This window comes from Dromiciops gliroides, chromosome 1 (assembly GCF_019393635.1).
Source record: "Dromiciops gliroides isolate mDroGli1 chromosome 1, mDroGli1.pri, whole genome shotgun sequence".
NCBI classification, from domain to species: Eukaryota; Metazoa; Chordata; class Mammalia; order Microbiotheria; family Microbiotheriidae; genus Dromiciops; species Dromiciops gliroides.
This window is the reverse complement of record NC_057861.1, coordinates 252,249,432-252,274,751: the sequence shown is the minus strand read 5'-3', so window position 1 is coordinate 252,274,751 and position 25,320 is coordinate 252,249,432. Positions and strand designations below refer to the sequence as shown.

General features: G+C 35.3%; 1 protein-coding gene across 5 annotated transcripts in view; it reads left to right on the top strand.

The window, feature by feature from the left end:
- NOL4 (nucleolar protein 4) overlaps window positions 1–25,320 on the top strand; it is a 450,254-nt gene that overhangs the window by 118,249 nt on the left and 306,685 nt on the right. For 4 of the 5 annotated variants that reach the window (XM_043978614.1, XM_043978615.1, XM_043978617.1 and 1 more), the window contains exons 3-4: window positions 17,483–17,594; window positions 19,673–19,785. In XM_043978614.1, coding sequence (XP_043834549.1) covers window positions 17,483–17,594; window positions 19,673–19,785 — 225 coding nt within the window. Of the gene's footprint in view, window positions 1–1,565; window positions 1,570–1,839; window positions 1,844–4,170; window positions 4,175–17,482; window positions 17,595–19,672; window positions 19,786–25,320 lie in introns of those variants that run through there. The other variant, XM_043978618.1, reaches the window with a different exon arrangement.

Below are 25,320 nucleotides of genomic sequence, written 5' to 3'. Positions count from 1 at the left end.
TTGAATTTTTAAATTTTATTTTTTAGTAGTTTGTTGTTGAAATAAGAATATAAATTCATTTATTTAATTCCTTACCTCCATAACAGCTAGCTGAGATCAAGGCTTAGAAAAAAAGATATTGTTGATAGGGAACACTGAAAAGGGGGAATTTTGGAGAAAGGGGATGTGGCTTAGGGAGAATAGACCTAGCTAATGCATAAAAATGATGGATGCTGAGTCAGCCAAGGATCAGCTAATCCTGAAGAAGCCCCAATTAAATATACAGCTTATATACACACATGTATGTGATAAAAATTAATTATATACAGAAATGCATGGTGGAAGTTAATTTTGTCTAATTATTTTTGAGTATACACACACCACATATACATATCATACATATTTCTTTTCAAAACATTCCTTTTACAGAGGTCCCATTCAGATAAATGTTGTATACTATCTCCTTCCTTGGCAATGTAAATGATTAGGAAATATGCCTGCATACAAAGTGATAGCTACTGCTGACATAAGCCACACAACATGGGTACTTTCTTATTCCCTCTCAGCTCCCCGAGACGGCATGCAAAGATGTATGTAAGACAGTAGGCAGAGTAGTACCATCTTGCAAAATGTTTCTTGGGGGCTCAAAATTAAATTTTATGCTACTGCCTAGATGTGATCTCATTATGAGCCTTCTACCTTTTTGACACCTACAACATAACATAAAAAAATTTGGTTGCATATGGTAATAGAGAATGAGATCAAGACAGTATTCTTTGGAGGTGTTTCACATTTGTTGCAGGAAATACTTTGACACAATTTTTCCCAATGTGACAACTTTTGAGATGGAGCAATTATATTGTTCTCTCTATCTCCAGATGTTTACTTCCCCTCAAGCAACATATCACAGAATGATGTCTCTCAAGTCTCCATATTCCAGCTATGGGTATCATCTCTCTAAGTTTCAGACCAAATTTATATACTTTGTTTGGAATTTCTAGTTCAATTTGACTGTTTCCAGTACTTTTGTCATTGTGTAGCCATCTGAAGGTTTTATGCAACTAGCATCTTCTAAGACCATTAAAATATAAATCTCCTTAAGGACAAGGAATGTTTTTCATTTAAATTAATCTTTGAATCCCAAGCACATAGCACAATGTCTTATAAATAGCAGGCAAGCAATATTATTTCTTAATTGAACAATTGCACACAACCATTAATACCCAAGTCATCTATTTCTCCATATCAAATGTGAGATCTAGATATAAAGTACACAGCATTAAATTTCAGTTACAGGTTAGGACAAGCCTATCATGTTAAGTAACTGAATAAAATGAACATATTCAGACTGTGGACTGTACTAGATGTATAGAACTTCTCAGGGGGAAAAAAGTAAAATTTGGTGTCACAACAATTAAGTTTGTTAATGAAGCAGTATTAAAACAGTGTAATATTGTGGTTCATTGATGTCAATCACTTCATTGTCCATGAAGGTCTGGATAGAGTCATCAAAGGGAAAAAAGCATTAAAACCACTAGTCCTGTAATCCTCAGAAATTGGATATTGGGGACTTGAGAGACAAGAGAACATGTATAATTTAAAGTCATAAGAGAGAAGCCAGAGAAAGAATCAGGCAAAAACAAAGTAACAACAGAAATTCTCATTAGCTAATCATCACAGTCACCATCAACTCATATATGTATGTGTATAAGCATGTATATATGTATATATACACAAATACACACATGCATATATATGCATACATATGCATGTCTTTATGCATGTGTGTATGCGGGTATGTGTATTATGTATGTATGTATGTATGTATGTACTATTGAGCAATGTCCTTCCATTACTCAGACAAGTCCCTGACTGCATATTAAATATTTTATGAATTTTCTTTTGCTTTTTCAGGTTGACTTGATGCAATCAAATGACTTGGTGTGTTGTGTACAAAGTGGTCTGAAAGAGCTAAAGACTTTAGGAGAGTGTGACTGGAACCATAGAACTTGAGGAAGCAGCAGAGATAATTTAGTTTGATCCTCTCATTTTACAGATGAAGACACTGCTGCTAAGAGGTTAAGCAACTTGTCTGAGGTCACACCACTAGTTAATGGCAGGTTCATTGGAATTATATTCTTTTAGGTTATTCATTGAAGTTTTGAAATTATAAAAAAATTGCATTATTTTATCTAAAAGTACTCTCTTGAAGAATTAAAGCTCCAAAATTAATATGAAAACATCATTACAATCTAGTAGTTTAGTGAACTGGGAGCATAAAAGTTCTGAATTTAAAGGGTATGGAAGTTATTTTGTATGAAGTGGTGTTCTGAGCTACTCTTTATATTAACTAGGGAGGTAATGGCCCTGCATATGACTAAATTTTGTAATTTGATTATCCATGACACCAATAGTACGCTTAAGTCCCTATGTCTTCAAACATACACGATTTATCAGAGCTGAGTGTGAATTGCTATATGAAGATGATGATGATACTTATTTAAAGTTTGCAAAGCATTTTACCTATGTTATTTTATAGTCTTAGTAACTCTGGGAGATAGTTACTATTATTATCTCCCCTTGACAGATGAAGAAACTGAGGAAGCAGAGGTTGGATGACATGCCTAGGGTCACACAGCTAGTGTCTGAAAGAAAATGTGAACTTAGGTCTTTCTGACTCCAAATGTAACTTTATTATTATCAAATAGGCTACCCAGTTGCCTAGCAGTCTTCATTTTAGTACAATGGATAATGATTTTTTGTTATCAACTCCTTTAATAAGCATTTTATATTATTTTTTTTTTAGTGAGGCAGTTGGGGTTAAGTGACTTGCCCAGGGTCACACAGCTAGTAAGTGTTAAGTGTCTGAGGCCAGATTTGAACTCAGGTACTCCTGACTCCAGGGCCAGTGCTCTATCCACTGTACCACCTAGCTGCCCCAGCATTTTATATTCTTAAGAGAATCTGTATAGTCAGTTACCTCTATACAATATATCAAAAAAAAATTATGCTACTTGTTATAATGAACTAATTATAAACCTTTTCTTGTTAAGAACCCAATCACTTATCTCTAATTAGATCCATACTTAAGAGATATCACACATCTAATATCACCCTTCTTAAAAACCTAGTGTCTCTAACATCAGCTGTACATGGTTGTAATATAAAGATTATTTGAAATTATGATAACACAATATGAACTTGTTTGAACATGTAGAAAGACCTAATTTTATATATAGATTTAACAAAAAGATATGTTGAAATGTGTTTTAGATATTAGAAGTTGTGTACAAATATTATAACATTATTAACATTTATTACTATTTATTCTAACCTTCAAGTCCATAAAGGACTCATACCTTTGGGCTCAGTGATATTGCAGAACCTAAGAATATGCCAACCACCTATTTATAGTATTCTCCAAAATAGCAAAAACCTAACATTTTAGAGATTTCATTTTGTGGCTGTGCAAGAATCACATTTTTTACTCCAAAACAGCCAAACTTTTTAACTTCTATGTTAAAAAAACTTCTATTCAGTATGTGGAAAAGCAGACTTGAGGTTAGAGGGGTCAGTTTCTAACCAGGCATTGAAAGTTTTGACTTGATCTGTGTTATAGCCCCAGGAATAGGGGTACTAAGTGGCTGAACTTGTGTGTGTGTGTGTGTGGGGGGGAAGTGTATTTTTCTCCATTGCACATCTCTCTTTCCTGTGAACCAATTGGAGTTAGATTCAGAAGAACTGGGTTTGAGTATTGGTTCTGAAAAATGTTGGTTGTATGTCCATGGGAAAATCACTTAATCTCTCTGAATCCATTTCCTTATCTAGAAAATGAATAATAATACTGGTATTGTCTACTTCATGGATTTATTTTGAAGAAAACAATTTGTAAAATTTAAAGCAATATACATATGTACATTATTTATTTGGGTTCCAGAATGTCAGTAAATCAGTATGAAGAATGTGTGGGTTTCAGAGCAGGTATAGAATTATGGGGTGTTTGGCAAGATAGCAACAAATGGGGTTCTAACCTAGAATGGGTATAAATTGAGGTGGCAAGATTTAGGACAGATAAGCAGATTAGAAATGTATTCAGAAGATGTGCCTTTTTTCCTCAATTGATTTTTGCTTTTACCTCATTGTTGCTGAAACATGAAAAATTCTTTTTTGAGAATCACCAAAAAAGTGAAGAGCAGTTTCCCTTTTGTGTTGTCAATACCTTGATATCTGCCGTCTTATTAATGTCAATATAAATCTGTTCCTGGCTGCATTCAGTGTAGTGACTATCAACAATATTTCTTTGGTGTTTAGTTTATGATATTCTCATTGTCCAAAACAGAAATGCGTCCAAAAAATCTTACCACAAAATCCAGAAGCTACTATGTAGAAATATAGTGATTTGTTTCTATTATCCATGTTTTTTTCAAGGACTGAAAAATGTAATTTGGCATCCATTGAGTGGGACTTTAAATTTGTATATTAATTTTTTTTTTTTTTAGTGAGACAATTGGGGTTAAGTGACTTGCCCAGGGTCACACAGCTAATACGTGTTAAGTGTCTGAGGCTGGATTTGAACTCAGGTACTCCTGACTCCAGAGCCAGTGCTCTATCCACTGCGCCACCTAGCTGCCCCTCAAATTTGTATATTAATTGGGAAAACAAGTTATGAAAATGCCATGAGACTTCTACTGTAAAAGTCCTGTCAATGGCATTGTGTGAAAAATGTGCACCATGCTGTTTGTATAGGTCCTTATAAATTCAAATAAATGGCTCTTCCTAGCTTATGAACTATCTTGTTTAATTCCACTTAATTTTAAATAATTTACGAGAGATTAATTTCCTGTACAAATATTATATGTGTATACACATACATACATAAACACATATGTGCATTGATGGCTGTGTTGTGAGGAAGAAGCATACTGAAAGATGTCTTTCTTGAATAATTTCAATTGACATTTCTCAAATTTAGTAATCAAATAATTTCTCAAATTTAGTAAGATGAACAAATTCTTGATGGTGGTCAGCAGAGGGAGTATTAAGAGTATGGCCTAAAAGATGAGCTTTGCCAGAGGTTCACATGAGTGAACTCTTTACATCTCTTGTTTGCTCTAGGGATGTGAAGATAATATTTGTCATGTTCTGTCTTTAAATGTAGATTGTAGAAAGTGTTGAGATAATGTAGATCATATCCATTTCAATGAATGCAAGCACAGGACCCAAAAGAAACTCAATTGGGTTTTAAAAATTAAACTGTGGGCTAATGTAAATCTTAAGGAAATGTAGAATAGGAATTCTATATCTTTAGGCTTCTGTTTTTTCTTGAGAATTGGTTCATTATTGCCCTGACACCAGTACATGTGTGATGACATGGTAAAAGTTTTGCTTCTAGATCTTTTAATTGGCTAGATTTTTGTAAACTTTACTGAAAATGTGCACTGATTCTCATGAAGAACTTTAAGTTAAAAAGTGTTATTTATGTGTGTTTCAGCATCTGCATACTTTTTATCCCTAGACCCTTGACTCATGCATCCTTAACAGATGGGTTATTATGAAGAAATGCTCAAAGCATTTGCAAGACATGGGTCCAACTTTGACCCCATTTAACTGCTAAGATAATCTTATTATCTTATAATTTTATGTATCTTATATAATTTTATTAAGACAACCAGTGACTTCAGGATGCTATGTTTTACCCACAAAGACTCATGACAGTGGGTGAATTTCCAACTCCTCTCTTATGCTACTGTTCTTTGATACTTAAAAAAAAAAATCTGTGATCCCAATGATATGAGCACTTCTTCAGTGGTGCATTTACACTTTCTCACCAAGTGCAACTCCTTTCCATGTCTTCCCATATATACTCCACACAAGAGTTTACCCAACATGCTGAGAGACATGGAGGGAGTGGAAATTACTCTATATCTGTTACAGAGACTGCTCTGGCGTCATGGTAGCTGAATGTTAATCTTGCCTCTCTCACTATCTTCTCCTCTTTGACTCTAAATCTATGATCCTCTGAACAGCACATTACCTGACTATCAGCTTAGCATGTAGCCATCCATCTGTTACCTCTTCCTCTCACCATATGACTGGTCAACTTTCTTTGCCAAACACAGTTCTGTGATATCTTTTGTACTGATTTTTATATGCTGGTTGTTAGTAATGGGTTGCAACCTATTGACACCAGTCCTAGTCTCTTATTACTCTTTGAATTTTAGTGGTTTTAACTCTTTGGAGACTATACTATTTCTTGAGTAGCAGTTATCAATTAATAATAAATAAGCATTTATTAAGCACTGTGCTAAGCCTTGAAGATACAAAGAAAAAAATCCCTGCCCTCAAGTAGCTTGGATTCTAATAAGGGAGATCATGTATATACATAGATCAATGGATACAAAATAAATAACAAGCAGATGGAAGGTAATCTCAGAGGGGAAGACACTACCATAACCAGAAACATACAGCTGTTGAAAAAGAGGGAAGTTTTTATAGGAAGAATCTTGGGGTCACTAAAAGTTCCACACCATTTCCCAGATACATTCTAGCCCACCCTTTTTCTATTCACTTCTGAACCCAACTTATTGTTTATTTGCTGTCTGTTCAAGAGAAATATACTATAAGATTTTTCTGCTTTGGTAAATTGGACTCTCTGGAAGATTCTAAATAATTATTAATCACTAATTAATCATTATTTTAGTTGATTTTACTGCCGAATTGATCCAAAGATACTTTAAACCCTTTTCATATAAAATATTACTATTTTTCCTAAAATCAGCTAGCATTTTTATTTAAGTTTTGACAAGTACTTTATATGTTGTCTTATTTGATCCCCACAACTCTGTGATGTAGGAGGTGTTATTATATCCATTTTACAAATAAGGAAACTGAGACAACGAGAGGCTAAGTGATTTGCCCTGGGTCATATGGTTATCAAAAATCTGAGGCAGGATTTAAACTTAGGTCTCCCTGAGTTCTTGGCCAGTACTCTATCCATTGCAACACCTCACTTTCCCTTTCTTTATGGGAATTTCATGTCAGCCTCTAAAGAGGCACACAGAAATGAGAGTATCAATTTCTTTTTGCATCTTTGAACAATTTTTTTTTGACTTGCCCAGGGTCACACAGCTAGTAAGTGTCAAATGTCTGAGTCCAGATTTGAACTCAGGTCCTACTGAATTCAGGGCCAGTGCTTTATCCACTGTGCCACCTAGCTGCCCCAGTGAACAATTTTTTTAATTGACCTATTAGAGTGGTAGATCAAAGGAAATGCTTTAGACATAGCACTCTTAGATTTCAGAAAATTTTTTTTTAATTTCTCATGCTTCCAATCTTTCTAAATATGTTATTATAGTTAGAGTTGTAATCCTTCATTGACCATATTAAAAATTCATTAACTGATCCATGTCAACTTTGAGGAATGTCAATTTGAATGTTGCTGGAGTCTAGATGTCTTAGGTTTTGTGTTGTATAACATTTTTTTTTATTATTGTCTTGGATAATGCCTTGATGACATGCTTATCAAATTTGTAGTTGAAACAAATCCAGAAAGGATAGGAGACAAAAATCAGGGTTTCAAAAGCTCAGTTAGCTAGAGCAATGTTCCCAAAATGAAATGTCATAGAGGTTAATGTAAAGTCCTACGTTTGAGTTTTCAAAATCATATTGATAAGTACAAAATGAGAAAGGATGTGTGTATAACAATGCATATGAAAAGAGATATGAGGGTTCTAATGGACTATAAGTTCAACCTGAGACCAGTTTGACATGGCAGCCAATAAAGTTAATGTGATCTTGGGTTGTATCATATCCTCATTATGGTATTTTCCAGCCTGAAGTCACATTAAAGGATTGGAACCGCAGAGTGAGCTACTTTCTCAGGTTCTATGGATAGCTCTGTAGTTCTACACTTCTACACTCATTTTATGAGCCCTCACTGGTATGCTTTCCATTATTAGTAATTGTTGTAGGCTCAATTACTTGCTTGTCAAGAAATGCCATGAAAACAATGACATGAACAATAGTGAAAAAACTTCATAAGCAGGTAGGTGGTGTAGTGGACAGAGAGCTGTGTCTGGTGTCAGGAAGACTTGAGTTCAAATTTATCCCCAGACACTTACTGGTTGTATGTTCCAAGGTAATTCACTTAACTGCTATCTTCCTCAGTTTCCTCATGTGTAAAAATTGGGATAACACTTACTTCCCAGGGTTTTTGAGAATAAATGACATAATGTTAATAAAACACCTTGAGAGCATTGAAGTGATAATGTGTATTGTTATTATTACTATTAGTCAGGCAATAAACATTTGTTAAGCACCTTCTATGTTCTAGACACTGTCTTAAGTACTTTATTGTTGTTGTTGTTGTTGTTGTGGACATTGATATTACTGTTGCTGTTCCATTCTTAAGAACAATTTGGAACTATGCCCAAAGGACTATAAAACTATGCATACTATTTGACCTAGTAATGCTATTAGGCCTATATCCCAAAGAGATCAAAGGAAAAGGAAAATTACCTATTTACCAAAAAATATTTACAGCAGCTCTTATTGTGGTAGCAAAGAATTGGAAATTGAGGGGATGCCCATCAATTGGGGAATGACTAAATAAGTCTTAGTATAATTTGATAGAATACTATTGTGCTTTAAGAAACAATAAGCAGGATGGTTTTAGAAAAAACCTAGGAAGGGTTATATGAACCGATACTAAGTGAAGTGAGCAGAATAAGCAGAACATTGTATATAGTAATGACAAAATTATAATATTGATTAAATAGCTACTCTGATCAAGACAATGATCTAAGACAATTCCAAAGGTCCCATTATGAAAAACGTTATCCACCTGAAGAAAGAGAACTGATGAATTCTGAGTGTAGATTGAAGCATACTTTTTTCACTTTCTCTATTTTTCTTGTTTCTATTTTTTTCTACAACATGGCAAAGATAAAAATATATTTTGCATGATTTCACATGTATAATTGACATATTGCTTGCCATCTCAGGGGGCGTGGTAGGGGATGGAAGGAGGAAGAGAATTTGTAACTCAACATTTAAAAAAAATAAATGTTGTTTTTAGGCTAGGACCAATTCTCCCATAAATACACACAGTGTCCATGGGAAAAATGAACTCAAGCTTAAAGCATAATAGTAGTGATGCATTTATATATAGTACATGTGTGGCGAAAGCAACTCAAAACACCTGGAACAGGGGGTCTAAAAGTTCTTTCCCTCTTTGTAGAGTTCAGATGCAACTCTTTCTGAATGTTGCATTTGTACCAACCAAATTACTCAGCTGAATACCCAGGGTATATTAACATACCATACTTTGGTTAGCCATTCTTCAGTTCACCAGTTGCTCAAATTTTACAAAGAACTTGATAAGACCTTCCAAATCAAATCAATGTAGCCTATGATTGTGGTGACTTGAGTGTGAAGGTGAGAAATGGTGAGGATAGGGAGAATTAAAGAAAGGATGGTTCAGAAAGAAGGCAAGCAGGCAATATGGCATAGTAGATAGAGCCACTAGACTTGAAGACAGGAAGACCTGGCAGACTCTTTTTTAGCTGTTTTACCCTGGGACACTCACTTAATCTTTTCTAAATGAAGACATTGTTAAAATGCTAAATCTGTGGTCCTGTGCAAAAAGGCCACTTGTAGATGACATAAAAAGTTTGTCCTTCTCTATCATATAAACTGTCATTGAGAAAAGAATTAGACATAGTAAGGTTCAACCACCACATCCTGGACCATCTCCAGTCATGATTTTTGTCTTGTCACTAGATTTTGGTGATTCTGGAAGGAGAGAGAGAGAGAGGCTGATGGCTTTGCACAGTTCTGCCTCACTGGAATCCAATCCATGTGCAGTTTACGACATTACCCTCATGATGTCATTCATCCTCTTTGAGAATGAAGGACAAACAACAACTCTCCATAGTTCAAATCTCTTCTCTGCTGTAAGGAGTCATATTCATTAAATTGCTTTCTCTCTTGCATATCTGCCTCTTTGTATCCATGTCTTTCTAGAGTGAGTCTCTACTGAACAGTGGAGGAAATTTATCCTACTGTTCAAATAGCACCACCCCCTCTCACTTTCAAAGATACATGACTGATGATAGAAAGGAGAAATATGTTTCCTCTTATTCCTCCTTCAGTGGTCTCTTCCATCAGTAGCTCTCAGCTTATAATCTCTGCTGACATTTTCCAGGGTTTGGGAATTCAAAGCCCACAGAGATGTGGCTAAGTTGTGTGCTTGGAGAATCATATTATTCCCTTCTTGACTCAATGAGAGAGGTGTTTATTATACTTAATAAAGGGATCACAAGATGTTATAGTTTGTTAATATATTTAAACATCATAATATTGGGTGACAGCCTCAAATGAGTGAGGGTAGAGGAATCACAGCCACTACCCCCACCCTAGTTGCTATTGCATTAGTAGAAACCTAGTGTCTAAAAAAAGAGATGATAAACCCTTTCTACTGCCCTGAACATTACCCTTCCTACTTTCGGTTTTAGATTTTACTTTTTGGAAACAATAATAAGAAACTGGAGCACACAAAGAGGATGACCAGGTTGGTGAGGGAGTTGTTAGGACTGTGGTAAATAGGTATTGAATGAACAGATAATGTTTAGCTTGAAGAAGACAAGATATAGAGCAAATATGATAGTTGTCTTCATTTATTCAAATGAATGTCATATGGAATAATAATTAGGCTTGTTTCATTTGGAACCAGAGGTCAAAAATGGGAAAAATTAGTATAAGTTGTGAAAAAGTAGATTTGGGCTTTATTTTTTTTTTTGTTGAGGCATTTGGGGTTAAGTGACTTGCCCAGGGTCATATAGCTAGTGTTAAGTGTCTGAGGCCAGATTTGAACTAAGGTCCTCCTGAATCCAGGGCCGGTGCTCTATCCACTGCACAAACCAGCTGCCCCTATATATTTTTTTAAAAATAGGTTTTAATAATTAGAGTTCTCCAGATATAGAATTAACTTCCTTGGGGTATTTCTTTTCTTATGTTAAGGTTGGATAACAAGTTCATGGAATGTTCTAAATGAGATTTCTCATTAGGTGTATGCTGTACTATATCACCTCATTAGATTCTTACTCTGAGGTTCTGTTTTTTCTTTCTTACCTTCTTTCTTTCTTTCTTCCTTTCTTTCTTCCTTTCTTTCTTTCTTTCTTTCTTTCTTTCTTTCTTTCTTTCTTTCTTTCTTTCTTTCTTTCTTTCTTTCTTTCTTCCTTCCTTCCTTCCTTCCTTCCTTCCTTCCTTCCTTCCTTCCTTCCTTCCTTCCTTCCTTTCTTTCTTTCTTTCTTTCTTTCTTTCTTTCTTTCTTTCTTTCTTTCTTTCTTTCTTTCTTTCTATATATAGCCTGGGCATTGTTATATTTTCACTGTAAGCAATGAGTTGTGTTGTCATTCAGTCATTTCAGTCATGGCTGACTGTGACCCTATAGGCTCTTGCAAAGATACTAGAGTGGCTTGCCATTTCCTTGTACAGCTCATTTTACAGATGAGGAAACTGAGGCAAAGAGGGTTAAGTGACTTGCCCAGGGTCACATGGCTAGTAAGTGTCTGAGGCCAGATTTGAATTCAGGAAGATGAGTCATCCTAATTCCAAGCCCAGAAGTCCATCTACTGTACCACCTAGCTCCCCAAGACACTGCTTTACCACCCATAATTGCAGTGTTACTCTATTTAATTTGAAAATTTTGAGTTGGAGTCAGGAGAGTTAATACCAGGCACTGTCACTAACATTATATAAACTTGGGCAATCCAACTAAGTTCTTTGTACATAAGTTTATTCTTCTGTCAGATAGTACTGATTAATGCTCACACCAATTATTTCGCAGAATTGTTGTGAAGATTCAATTAAATAATGGATGTATACAATAACTGTGCAAATGTAAGGTATTGCAATGAAATCATATCTCTGGTCTTCTAGGAAATTCTTTGTGTGTGTTCACACACTATACAAATTTGTGTGTATGCATACATGTACATACATAAACATACACATACACATATACATTTAACCCTGAGATGCTGAGGCAAGTTAGTGTCACTCTTTTTGTTTTTTAATGACTACTGTTAGCTTATTAGAGAGAATTTGATGATCTTATCCCATTCCTTTATTTCCTTGTTCATTTCTTTCATAAATAATATATAAGATGAAACAGTATCCCATCACTTGAATAACTGCTAGGGTCAAAAAACAAACAAACAAAAAAACAACAACAACCCAGAAATAGTTGAGTCCAGGAATCCTAGGAGTGATGAATATTTGTGATACCAAATCTAATTAATAAAGTAAATTTTATTAATATGGATCAGTAGATGTAGTAATTCAAAATTTTAAAAATAGTTTGTTTCTTCTCAATCCCCAAATATGGGGGTATTTGGGCAGTATGTGTATGTGTGCCTAGTGAAGAACTGTATATATATTGCATGCATTCTACAGTGATACAAATCTTTTCATTCTAATATGAATTGCTACTGTAGTTTAAGGTACAGAAAGTAGTTCTATTTGGCAAGAAATTATATACAGGTCAAGATACTTGTACATATATTTTGATACTCTCTCCAACTTGATGGTTCCATTTGTGTGGGTATTTCTTCTGCTGATGAAGAGCATCATCCCTGCATTTCTTCCCTTTCAATGAAATTCTTGTCTATGTTTCCTACAAATCTTCCAGAAAGGATTTACCCACAAGTTGTAGGCCTTCGTTTTCTTCTTTTAATTATCATTTGGGTAATCCACCTTGATAGTGCCTTACACATAGATTCTGAAATACAAGGTATCATTGGCAACTTGCTATAAACTAGACCAGGCATTATGGCAGATGCCAGTAGACCCTGCGGCTGGGAAGGTTGAAGATCACTTAAGTTCAGGAGTTCTGAGCTGCTGGAGGGATGAGCCAATGAGGTGACTGCACATTCTGCCAACAGTATAATGAATCGTAGGGACACTAATGCCAGCCCACTACTTGTCTTTCTGTTGTTGTTTGGACTCTTACCATTATAATTATCACAAGTTCATGACGTATGTTCTATGATTTGTAACCATCAAGAGTGTCATCACGAGAAAATTGGTGTGAACTAGTTATTCTCAAGCAAAAGAGGATGTTCACATTAGGGGGTGGGGATAGGGTTATATGTTGTAATTGTGACACAGAGGTGATTACTGTTTAGTTACAGGTTGGACTAGACATATGCTGCAGACCCTTCTAACTTTGAAATTTTATGATTCTATGATTTTGTGAAAAGGGTGTCCCCCTGCCCCCGACAGCTAGTCAGGGTAATTAAAGGCATTGTATAATTTTCCAGATGCACATTAACCTGATAGCCTCCTCCTCCTACTTAAATTCTGGCTCAGCTCATTATCTGTGATGCTTGTCCAAAATACACATGTTGGTGAACTAATTTAATGTCAGAACCTGGATGAAAACTACTTTGTGCATATCAGAATCTCTGCAATGTGTGTGGGTTGTTTTTTTTTTATAAATCCACTTTAGTGATTGTGTTAGTATTGCAAATGTTTCCTTTTGAATTATTGTTCCTTCCTTCTAGATCTTATTTATGACTAGAATTTTACATGTTGTTGTGAGTAGAATAGGGAGATAAAAATATGTTTTAGGAAGAGTATCATTATATCATTATAATATTTCTCCTCCAAATGTGCCTATTACTGACCATCCTTCCTGTTACCCAGGTTTGCAACCTAGGTGTTATCTTCCTTTCCTCCTCACCCTCCCGCACCCCAAAACACTGTACCTAATCAGCTGTTAATCCTGTCAAATTTAGGCTGGTTCACTCATGCACATACACACATACATATAGATATGTATATGTATATACATGTCTATATACACATACATTGATACATAATATAAATATATAGGAATGTATACAATACACATGCATACATGTATATGCACGCATGTATGCATACATATGTGTATGTGTTATGTATCTTGGATTCATAACATATCTTGTATATGCCATGATCTCTCTTTTTACACTGCAGTCACCCTGGTACAAACTCTTATCTCACACCTAAACTTTTGCAAGTCTTCTGGTTGATATATGTGCCTCATCTCTCTTTACTCCAATCCATTCTACACTTAGCTATCAAATTGATCTTCCTAAAGTGCAGGTCTGAACATGTCACATACACCCCCCTCCCCATTCAATACATTGCAGTGGTACCCTGTTACTTCAATGATCAAATATAAAATTCTTCATATCCTGTATCCTTCCAAACTTTCCAGTTTTCTTACACCTTACGTCTCTCCACATACTCTGTCATTCAGTGACAGTGGCCTCCTTGGTGTTCATTGCACACAACAGACACTCCATGTTCCAACTCTGAGAACTTTTACTTTCTGTCCCTTATGCGTGGCACACTCTCCCTCCTCATGCTAAACTTTGAGTTTCCCTGGATTATTTTGCATCTTTTGTATCTCAGCTCAAATTCCACCTTCTTCAAAAAGCCTTTCTTAGTCCTCCTTAATTTTACTCAGTGATTACCTCCAATTTGTGAGCTCCTTGAGGTAAAGAACTGGTGGGTTTTTTCCTTTCTATGTATCCCTAGTACTTAAAATCCTAATTATTATGTGCCTGACAGATAGTAGGTTCTCACTAAATGCTAGTTGAATTGATTTGACTTGAATTTTGATAATTTTTTCTTCATTATATGCGTAAAGATGACCTGGTGTTTTAAAGCTAGTGACTCTGACTCTTCATTGCAATGTTGCCTTATACTGACATCTACTCTCAGAAAATGGAAATAATTCTAAATCAGGAATTAGCCACACATTTCCCTCTTGATGAGAAACTGGGCAGGAGAAGAATTAGATATTTGCCAGACAGTTTTATCTTTCAGTGACTCTCCTTCCGTTGTCATCCATGTCACTTTTGCCTGGGCAGGAAGAATTGGTGAGGGCAAGTATGAGACAAAAGGCAGAAATACCATAGAGGAACAGGAACCCTGGGATAGTGGCAGGTTAAAATGGCTTCCCAGCATCTAGAGAAGTACTTTCCAAAGAACTGCTTCTGTTAATCAGAATATAAACAGTAATGCTGAGGTAGCCTCAGAATCAGGCTCACAAAGGACTATTTATTAAAAATAAACACTATTATTTTTTACTCCTCTCTAAAGCAACTAAAACAAAAATGGAATTTTGCAGTTATAGATATTTTTTGTATCTATCATACATATGTTTTACTTGCTGTAGGGCAAAATATGCTGGTGGGGGGTGGGAGTGTCATGATTGAAAAATGATTTAATGAAAATAAATTAACTTCAAACTGTGCTAATGGTCAGATGAGTTATACAAATGAGCCAGGTCAAGCCTAAGTCTATTTAGAAAGAGATTCTGCAGGAAAAAAATAGTATTAGGAATTACAAGAAAAGGCAAGTAGAGAAGAGGGTCAAAGCCATTGAAACTAATGGGGCTACTCATCAAAATCCAGGCTTTACAAGTTCACTTGCTCCCTATGGAAGATTTCTTTTATATGTAAGTGGGACAAAGATTTGATAGGAAGGCTTGATGAAAACAAATGGAGCATGCCTGTCAAACCCAGGGTGCTAATGAATCTATTGGTCAGCCCCATTAGTTTCAATGGACTTAAACTCCAGATAAATTAAACTGTCATAAAGTCATGTTGACTGAATGCATGTTGATGACAATTTTTCAGGTTTTATTTTTGAGACAGATTTTAAAATAGGATATCAGATACTTCAAACTGTACTCTCCTTTTCATATAGAAATCAACTGTCATATTTTCTTCTCTATAAAGGGAGAATGAAAACCTGAACTCTATTATAAGTACCAAATATTTTCTTTTTAAATCTCTGATACGAAAACTTGTAGTAAAATGTCTTCAAACTGATCCTTTCTGTCTCTGTCTCTGTCTCTGTCTCTCTGTCTTTCTCTCTCTCTCTCTCTCTCTCTCTCTCTCTCTCTCTCTCTCTCTCGTCAGTCCAGGATGCAAAAATAAATAAATAAATAAAGTGAGAAAAAATTTTATTCTTAAAAACAACGTCAAGATCAGAGGATTTACTTTCAGGATTTGTGCAAATTAAATTAACTATATGTGAATTGTCTATAACAATTTTTATCCTAGACTGTTTTTCCCCTTTCACTCTAAACTTATCTTGATAACTTGGTAGTCAGTGATGTGTAGTAAAGAAGTCAAACTAATTTTGTCATTAATTAAAAACAAAACAAAACAAAAAACAAACAACCCAACCACAATAAGGTAAATGTAGGTCTTGAAAAAAAAAGAGGATGCCAAAGCATATTTTAATACCTTTTGAATTATCATTTGTTTGTATCCTGTGCACCATTATACCCCTCTATTAATGTAGATACTCAAAAGTTGACCTTATTGGGGCTAATGGAGTGGACGAATAGTAACACTGGATTACCTTTTGGTGCATAGCTTCCTATTTTTTCTGTTGATTTTTTAAGCCCATCAGAGTTTATAATGGTAATCATGTGTGGAACCTGAAAACATGGTGATTAGCTTTTCAAATATTAAAATTCAGTTTATATATTTTTAATTAACATTTTCTAACACTTCCTGCTTGTTACAGGGCTAATGTGTGTATCAGGTTTCTCAGTCACATAGTCCTAGTGGGTGTCTACTTCAGTTAGTGACATTTAGTAATTCATCATACATACGATGATTCACTTTCATGTTAGGAAGTCTCTACTTTAAAGAACAGGAAAGTTGTTTGAAAAGTTGAGAATTACAGATTTGCTATATCTGACCAGCCTATAGATGACAATCCTGAAAATGTGAACCATGTTTTTTGGGGTGTTAGAAGGTCAGGCACATTTGCTCTGGCAAAATGTATGACAGATTATCAATATAAAATATGAATATCTGATATAAAATATAAAAAGGAGATGGCCAACATGTATTTCCAGGTGTGTCATTTTCTGTGGAATGGAGAAAATTCTGGAGAAAATGTATTGAGAAATGTAAGAGTTCTTATTAAAAAAAGATTTATCATCCTTTTACATGAAATATTAATTTGCATGATAAAACAATGAAGATATAGTCAATGCAGCATTCAACATTTACTGTTTCTGATGTGGCTCAATTTTAACAACATATTGCTTAAAAAATGAGTTGATTTTAATGGTACCAGAACCATAAGCTATTTCTGATAAATTTTTAATTTTTGAGAAAATTACCGTAGGTATCTTCAAACTATGAATTTTTGCTTTAAAAAAATGCAGAACTATAAACAGAATCCCATGCTGATGTGACCGATTGCCTCCCCTACCCCCATCACAAATTGCAAACCATTAGGTGATACACAATCAAATTGGATAGATATTTCTTGAAATGATGCATGGTATGCAGTGCATGCTTTCATTGTGCTTCCTGCCATTACGATATAATGTGCCTTATTTGGAAATATAATGATCAGTTCTGTTAAATCATGTTCAATCAACTTATATAATAACACCTATATTTGTGAATCATTTCAGATTTCAGAGAGCTATGCCTTCCTACCGAGAGAAGCGGTGACACGATTTCTAATGAGCTGCTCAGAGTGCCAGAAAAGAATGCATTTAAACCCAGATGGAGCAGATCATAAAGGTAGCTTTAGAGTCAAATACTGAGATGTAAAGTAATTTTATTCATCATACCAATTTCTATCTCCTATTTTAAGTTAGGGTTCATAAAAAACGTGGTAGACTGGAACAATTCAACAAGTCAGATCATCTCATTTATTCAAGTTAGAAGGTAGCTAATCTCAGATATCCACTTAAAGCATAGTTCTAGGGGCAGCTAGGTGGCACAGTGGATAGAGCACCAGCCCTGGATTCAGGAAGACCTGAGTTCAAATCTGGCCTCAGACACTTGACACTAGCTATGTGACCACGGTCAAGTCACTTAACCCCCATTGCCCTGCAAAAAATAAAAAACAAACAAAAAAACAACAAAAAAAGCATAGTTCTGTCACACTTGTTTGTCCTCAGCAAAATATTCTATGAGGATCTTGTGTGAGAAATGTATAGGTGATTTTTTTTGTTTTTGTTTGTTTTTAACAAAGATATTTATATAGAAACTTAAAACTAGGATAATTTTCATTGGCCTGAGATATCTTGTGTGTGGTCTTCTATGAAGGTAGAAAGATCAAATATATAACCTTTCTGGGTTCCTTCCATTTTACTCAGTCCATATTTCTTAAGTGAATAAATAGGATTCAGTGAATAAGTATTTATTCACCCCAATCCTTTTAATTCTTTGGATTTTGCTTTAATCTGTGGTAATCCAGATGTTTGCAAAATATAAATTACTCCATGAGATTAAGTTAATTATGTTGAGGGATGCCCTTACCTTGATATATCCCCTGATGTACAAGAAGTTCCCAATTGGATCTAGACCATTGATTTCACTGATACACTGAGGAACTCAACTCCCACTACTAATTCATATCAGCACCTGCTTTGCCACTTAGTCTTAGAGAGTTGCCTAGGAGAGTTACTTCTTAGACTTTTTTCTACTAACCTTCCATTCCCTTTTTGTCCAGGAAATTTTTACACAATCCCAGATATAGGCATCCACAACCTTTTACTGTTGCCAAATTTTTTGTAATGCCCACATTCAGCTACATGACCCCATATGGGCTTGTGACCTGCAGTTTAAAAAGCTTTGGCTTAAGGCATTGAAAAATTAGATATTTCCCAAGGTTTCATACCCAGTATGTGTGAGAGGTGGACAGTTAAGTGTCACAGTGGATAGAGTCCCAGGCCTAGAGTTGGGAAGACCTGGTTTCAATCCCAGCCTTAGACCCTTACAAACTGTGTTATCCTAGGCAAGTTACTTAACCCCGTTTGCCTCAGTTTTCTCATCTGTAAAATGAGCTGGAGAAGGAAATGGCAAACTACTCCCTTGTCTTTGCCAAGAACACACCAAATGGGGTCATGAAGAGTGTGACATAATTGAAACAACTGAATAACATGTATCTGAGGTGGGATTTGAACCCGACTCTTCCTAACTCTGAAGCTTGTTTTCTGCCTTCTGTGACACATTGCTCTTACAAACCGTATGTAAAAATCCCCAACTCAGGGTGATGCCTCTCCATCTTATACCAAAGAGGTTCATAGGGATTGTTCTCCTACATGCAGATAGAGAGAAAAGGTGAACTCTTTTGTGCCACTAGAATAAGGCATTTCCCATTGTCTAGGCAGCATGATAAACTGCATGTTGTAGTAGAAAAGATACAAGGGTTCGAATCAGGAAAAAAAAGTGTGAAGTATGTGATACCTGACTCTGACACTTACCAAATTATGTGACCACCCAAAAGCAGTCAAACTACTCCTTAACCTCAGTTTCCCCATCTGTAAAATAGAGATAATAATTCTTGTCTTTTGTGAGGAAAGAGCTTTTGTAAAGGGTAATGTGATATATAGATGTGCATGATAATGACAAAGCCAGGATATGAAGTACCCCAGTTACTTGAGAGAGTTAATGAATCACTCTGTAATAATCTATAGTGATTTGCATTTGGGAGAATTTGACTAATTTTTAAGAACATTTGAGCAATTGAACATATGGTGTCTTAGAACCCTGTTCCACTAAGACAAATTGAAACTTTTGAGAATTGTTGAGCAAATTCAACATGAAGCTATGCAATTAATCCATGTGCCTGAAAAATACTTTCATTGCAGATAATGGGAAACCTCCTACTTTGGTGACCAGCATGATTGATTACAACATGCCAATTACCATGGCCTACATGAAGCACATGAAACTTCAGCTCCTCAGCTCCCAGCAAGACGAGGTAATGTCAATGAAATAGCTCAACTCCCTGCATCATCCTTTAAAAATTATTACAGAACAAGTATGGACAATTGGAACTGTTTGTAGCAGCTAAGCTACTTTAAAAATTACAATTAATGGTCATACCAGGGTCATGGAGAGGGAAAAACCACTTGGCTAAAAATATGGAAGTGGATGAGCAGCCACATAGAGAAGGCCTTGCTAACATTAAAAAAATTCATCTATATTCCATAAAAGGTTCACCAATATAGATCATGAGGCCAATGACTACTTCCAGAAGGATTTTAACTTCTTTCTCTATTCTCATTTCTACTGGAAACTTATCACCTATCATGATTTCAGCATATATGAAAATATATGTATATATATTCACATATCTGCATCTGCCTTGTAAATGAATATAAATATACATATATGTATATCTTGTATAAAAGTACAGAGGCAGCTAGATTACTCAGTGAATAGAATGCTGGACCTATAGTCAAGAAGACCTGAGTTCAAATCCAACTTCAGACACTTACTGGTTGTATGACCCTGGGCAAGTCACTTAATACACTGGAGAAGGAAAGGACAAACCACCCCAGTATCTTTGCCAAGAAAACGCTATGAACAATATTGATGTTCTAGGGTTCACAGGGTGGCAAAGATTCAGATACAACTGAACGACTGACAATGAACAACATATAAATATACATATATATGACTCAAAGCCCTGAATTTCTCTTCAACTTCTTCTCTAGCCCTATATCGTTCTTTCTGTTTCTTAAAATGAACATTGAAAAGCAAAAAGCCATATAATCTCTACCCAGACCCTTAACTTACCCCAACTATTTTCTCTATTAATTTTAATAAGAATGGCCATCACACAGTAGTTTCCTTTACATTGCAGAAATATTTTTAGGCTTCCATCCTTAAAGCTGTGGTTCAGATATTCATTTTCTTTTAAATGGATAAATGAAATCTATATTTTTATTCATTGTATCTTGGTTAGAGGTCTGGGCCTTGGAATCATGAAGACCTAGTTTTAATTCCTGTTCCTGAAATATAGTGGTCAAGTGTCACTTGCCTTCTCAATGACCTAGCCAACTCTCAAAGACTAAATACTAGAGATAATTTGCAATTCTATTATTGCTAGACTGGGATTTTCCACTGGGAGTACCCTCAAAGCATATGTATGCTTGAATATAAGGATATACATGTTTACAACTCCCAAAAAGAATGCCTTGAAGATTGCCAATTTATGAATGTCTTATCATGAGTTTGAAAACCATTTCAAAACAATTAAAATCAATAAATATAAATTAAGTACACAATATGCTAGGTGTTAAAAAGGTAACTAAATTTTTAGATAAAACATGAACGTTTCTTCCCTCAAGAAGTGTACAGTTTAATGGGTAACAAGATATGATGAAGACAGGTAATTATAATTCATGAGTGTATTTGAGAAGTATAAAACATGACCTGTATTTTCCATGTTTGTAAAATTAGGATACTTCCTCCCTCATTAAATAGATTCGTGAAAGTGCTTTATAACTATAAAGGTGATATGTAAATGTGTACTATTATTGACATATCTGGCATTTATTGCTTACAATTAGCACTTAATCTGCCTAATTATAACCTTTTTTGACATCTGGACTTCTGCTATGACATGCAGAGAAAGCTTTTGAAATCAAAACTCTTAACTACCACTCTTATTCCAAGAAAAGTTCATGGGAAACTAAATCTTATATTATTAGTCAGAGATTAAGTAAAGTTAATCCTTTTCATTTACTATAGGACTCTACTCAGTAAACAAAGAACAAATATTCTTGATTTTTTCCCCTTTGTGCTCAGTACTAGTATAGCCAGGGGTTAAAAAAGTTTCCTGGGGAGCAAAACTAGAGAACAAGTGTTTTAAAAGTAACTTACTTAAATGAAAAGTTCCTGAAGATTAAACATATATTTATTGAATACTTACTATATGCAAAGCACTGCACTAAATGCCCTGTGGCTTCTGAACTCATCATTCAACCCAAACTCCTCTCTCCAAATTTATCAATGATTTCTTAATTGACAAAATCTGATGGCCTTTTCTCAATCATCATCCTTCTTGACCACTCTGCAGCCATTGAGACTTAATCATCCTCTTCTCCTTGAGACTCTCTCTATTGATTCTGCTACTACCTGTTTGACTACTCTTTCAGTTTCCTTTGCTGGATCTTCATCCACATCATGTCTACTAATAGTGAAGCCCCAAAGACTTTGTCTTGGCCCTCTTCACTTTTCCCTCTTTATATATTACTTCTTTTGGTGATCTCATGAGTTCTTATGGTTTCATTTATCATTTCTATACAGATGACTCTCCTATCTACTTATCTAGCCCTAACCTTTCTCCTAACCTCTGGCTTTATATCTTCAATTGCCTTTTAGACACCTTGAACTGGATTTACCATAGACATCTTAAACACAACATAACCAAAACTGAACTCATTATCTTTTTGCCCAAACTCTCACTCTTCTAAACTTCCTTGTTGCCATTAAGGGTGTCATCATACTCTCAGGCACCCAGATTTGGAACTTAGATGTCATTCTTGACTCCTTACTCTTTCTCCCCCCAAATTCAGTCAGTGGCCAAGTCCTATAATTTCTGTAGCTGTCCCCAATATTAGGAACACTCTCCTTCCTCGTCCGTCCCCTGGATGATAGTATGGTTTAGTGGACTTGATTCACCAGCCACAGAAATTGTGATTAAGAATTTATGTCAATTCCCAAAAAAGAGAAAAAGACCTATTTGTACAAAAACATTTATAGCAGCTCTTTTTGTGGTGTTTAAGAATTAGAAATCAAAGGAATACCCATCAATTGGGGAGTGGCTGAACAAGCCGTGGCACATGATTATAATGGAATATTATTGTGCTATAAGAAATGACAAGCAGGGTGATTTCAGAAAAACCTAGAAAGACTTATATGAAATGATGTATAGTGAAGTGAACAGAACTAGGAGAACATTGTGCGCAGTGACAGCAATATTGTTTGATGAAGAACTGTGAATGACTTAACTATTCTCAGCAATACAATGATCCAAGACAATCCCAAAAGACTAATGAAGACACATACCATCCACCTCCAAAAAAAACCTGATATTGATTGAATACAGACTGAAGCATGCTATTTTTCACTTTCATTTTTTATTCAAGTTTTTTATACAAAATTACTAATATGGTAATGTTTTACATAATTGCACATGTATAACCTATATCTGATTGCTTACTGCCTCAGGGAAGAAGGAGGTCAAGAAAAGGAGGGTTGGAACTTGGAACACAAAAATTTAAATAAAAATATTTGTTATCAAAAAACCAACAGTGAATTATCAGAAAATAAAAATGAATTGATGTCAAACTGGAGAAATGTCTCTAGTAGAGTGTGACAAGGATCTGGCCTTAGCCCTGTTGTCTTCAATATTTTCAATAAGATAAGGATGTTATGCTTATCAAATTTATAGGTGGCATGAAGCTGGAGGGAATAGTTAATAATAACTAATAAGCTGGATAATAGAATTTACATCCAAAAAAATCAAAATCTATTAAGATAAAATTTAATAGCAACAAATATAAAGACACCGAGTTTGAAAAGAAAAGTAATTGTGTAATAAAATCTTTAGTCAATCTATGTCTCCATCCATCAACAAACAATTCACTTTTTTTTATTATTATTATTTTTTTTTTTTTAGTGAGGCAATTGGGGTTAAGTGATTTGCCCAGGGTCACACAGCCAGTAAGTGTTAAGTGTCTGAGGCCAGATTTGAACTCCGGTACTCCTGAATCCAGGGCTGGTGCTCTATCCACTGCGCCACCTAGCTGCCCCCAAACAATTCACTTTTATCAAATATCTATTACTATAAGTCTTAGGAATTAAGCTAGAAACTGGAGAAACAAAGAAAGAAATGAAATATTATTTTCTTCAAGGAACTTACAATCAGTCTAATAGGGGACTTAACATAAATATTTAAGGATATACAGAATATTTACAAGATAAGCTCAAGGTAGTTTGAGAAGGCAGGGCATGAGCAACTGGGAAGATTAGAAATGCAAACTTAAGGGGGCAGCTAGGTGATGCAGTGGATAAAGCATGGCCCTGGATTCAGGAGGACCTGAGTTCAAATCCAGCCTCAGACACTTGACACTTACTAGCTGTGTGACCCTGAGCAAATCATTTAACCCCCATAGCCCCGAAAAAAAAAGAAAAGAAATGCAAACTTAAAGTGAATCAGCTGTGTCACCTGACTGGCAAGACAGTTCAGTCTTAGAGCACATTAACAAAATCTTGTATCCTGAATTAATGAAGTTATAGTCATCCTGTATTCTGCCCTGGCCAGACTGTATCTGCTGCATTGTTTAGCCGTAAGGGCCATTGTTTATGAAGGACTCATAGACTAGGGAAACAAATGGTGAAAGGACTGAAAATTGTGATAATATAGAAGGATCAATTGAAAGAAGTGAGAATATTTGCCTTGAAGAGTGAAGGGAAACATGATAGCTGGTTTGTTCAGTCATTTTAAGTCATGTCCAACTCTTTGTGACTACAGTTGGGTTTTTCTTGGTAAAAATACAGGAGTTGTTTGCCATTTTCTTCTCTACCTCATTTTACAGATGAGGAAACTGAAGCAAACAAGGTGAAGTGACTAGTCCAGGGGTACACAGCTAGTAAGTGTCTGAAACTAGATTTGAACTTGTCTTCCTGACTCCAGATCTGGCATCCTATCCACTGTGCCACCAGTATTTGAAGGGCTACCTCAGGAAAGAGGGATTGGGCTTAATTTGCTTGTTCCCAAAGGGTGAAATCAAGAAAGAGGTAAATAGAAATTTCTGAAAATCATACTTTAACAATGTCAAAAATGTTTTCCTAATGATTAGAGATGTCAAAGAGTGGAATAAGCTGTTTTTCAGTACTTTTCTTATAGGATCATAGATTTAGAACTCGATGAGATCTAATACATTGTCCAGTCTAATATTATAGATAAGAAAAAGGAAGCCGAGAGAGGATGACCAGGCCAAAGTCACACAGGTAGTGAGAACGAGACCCAGAATGTGAACATTGGTCCTCTGACTCTGCAGAAAGGGAATAAACATTTATTAAGCACCTACTACATGCCAGCCGCTGTGCTAAGTACTTTACAAATATTATCTGTTTATTTTGACCTCTGAGATCTCTTCCAGTTTTGAGATTCTGTCGTGTTCTGATACCATGTTTTAGCCATGACCTTTGACCTACAGGAATTTAAAATATATTAAGTGATGATAAAAATTATGGACCTTGGTATTAACAGAAAGGAAACCAAGAAAATATCAATAACTACCAAACCACATACATATATGATTACTTTCTCATTTTTATAAAATTTTTACAAGGATAATCTTTCCCATGTATCAAAGGTATCCTTGATTAATGTATGAGAAGGGACAGGTAAGATTTTGTTGAAAATACTCATTAATAGACATAGTTACAAAATTGACCGAAAATTAAAAAGAAAGTAATAGTATCCTACAATATTGGT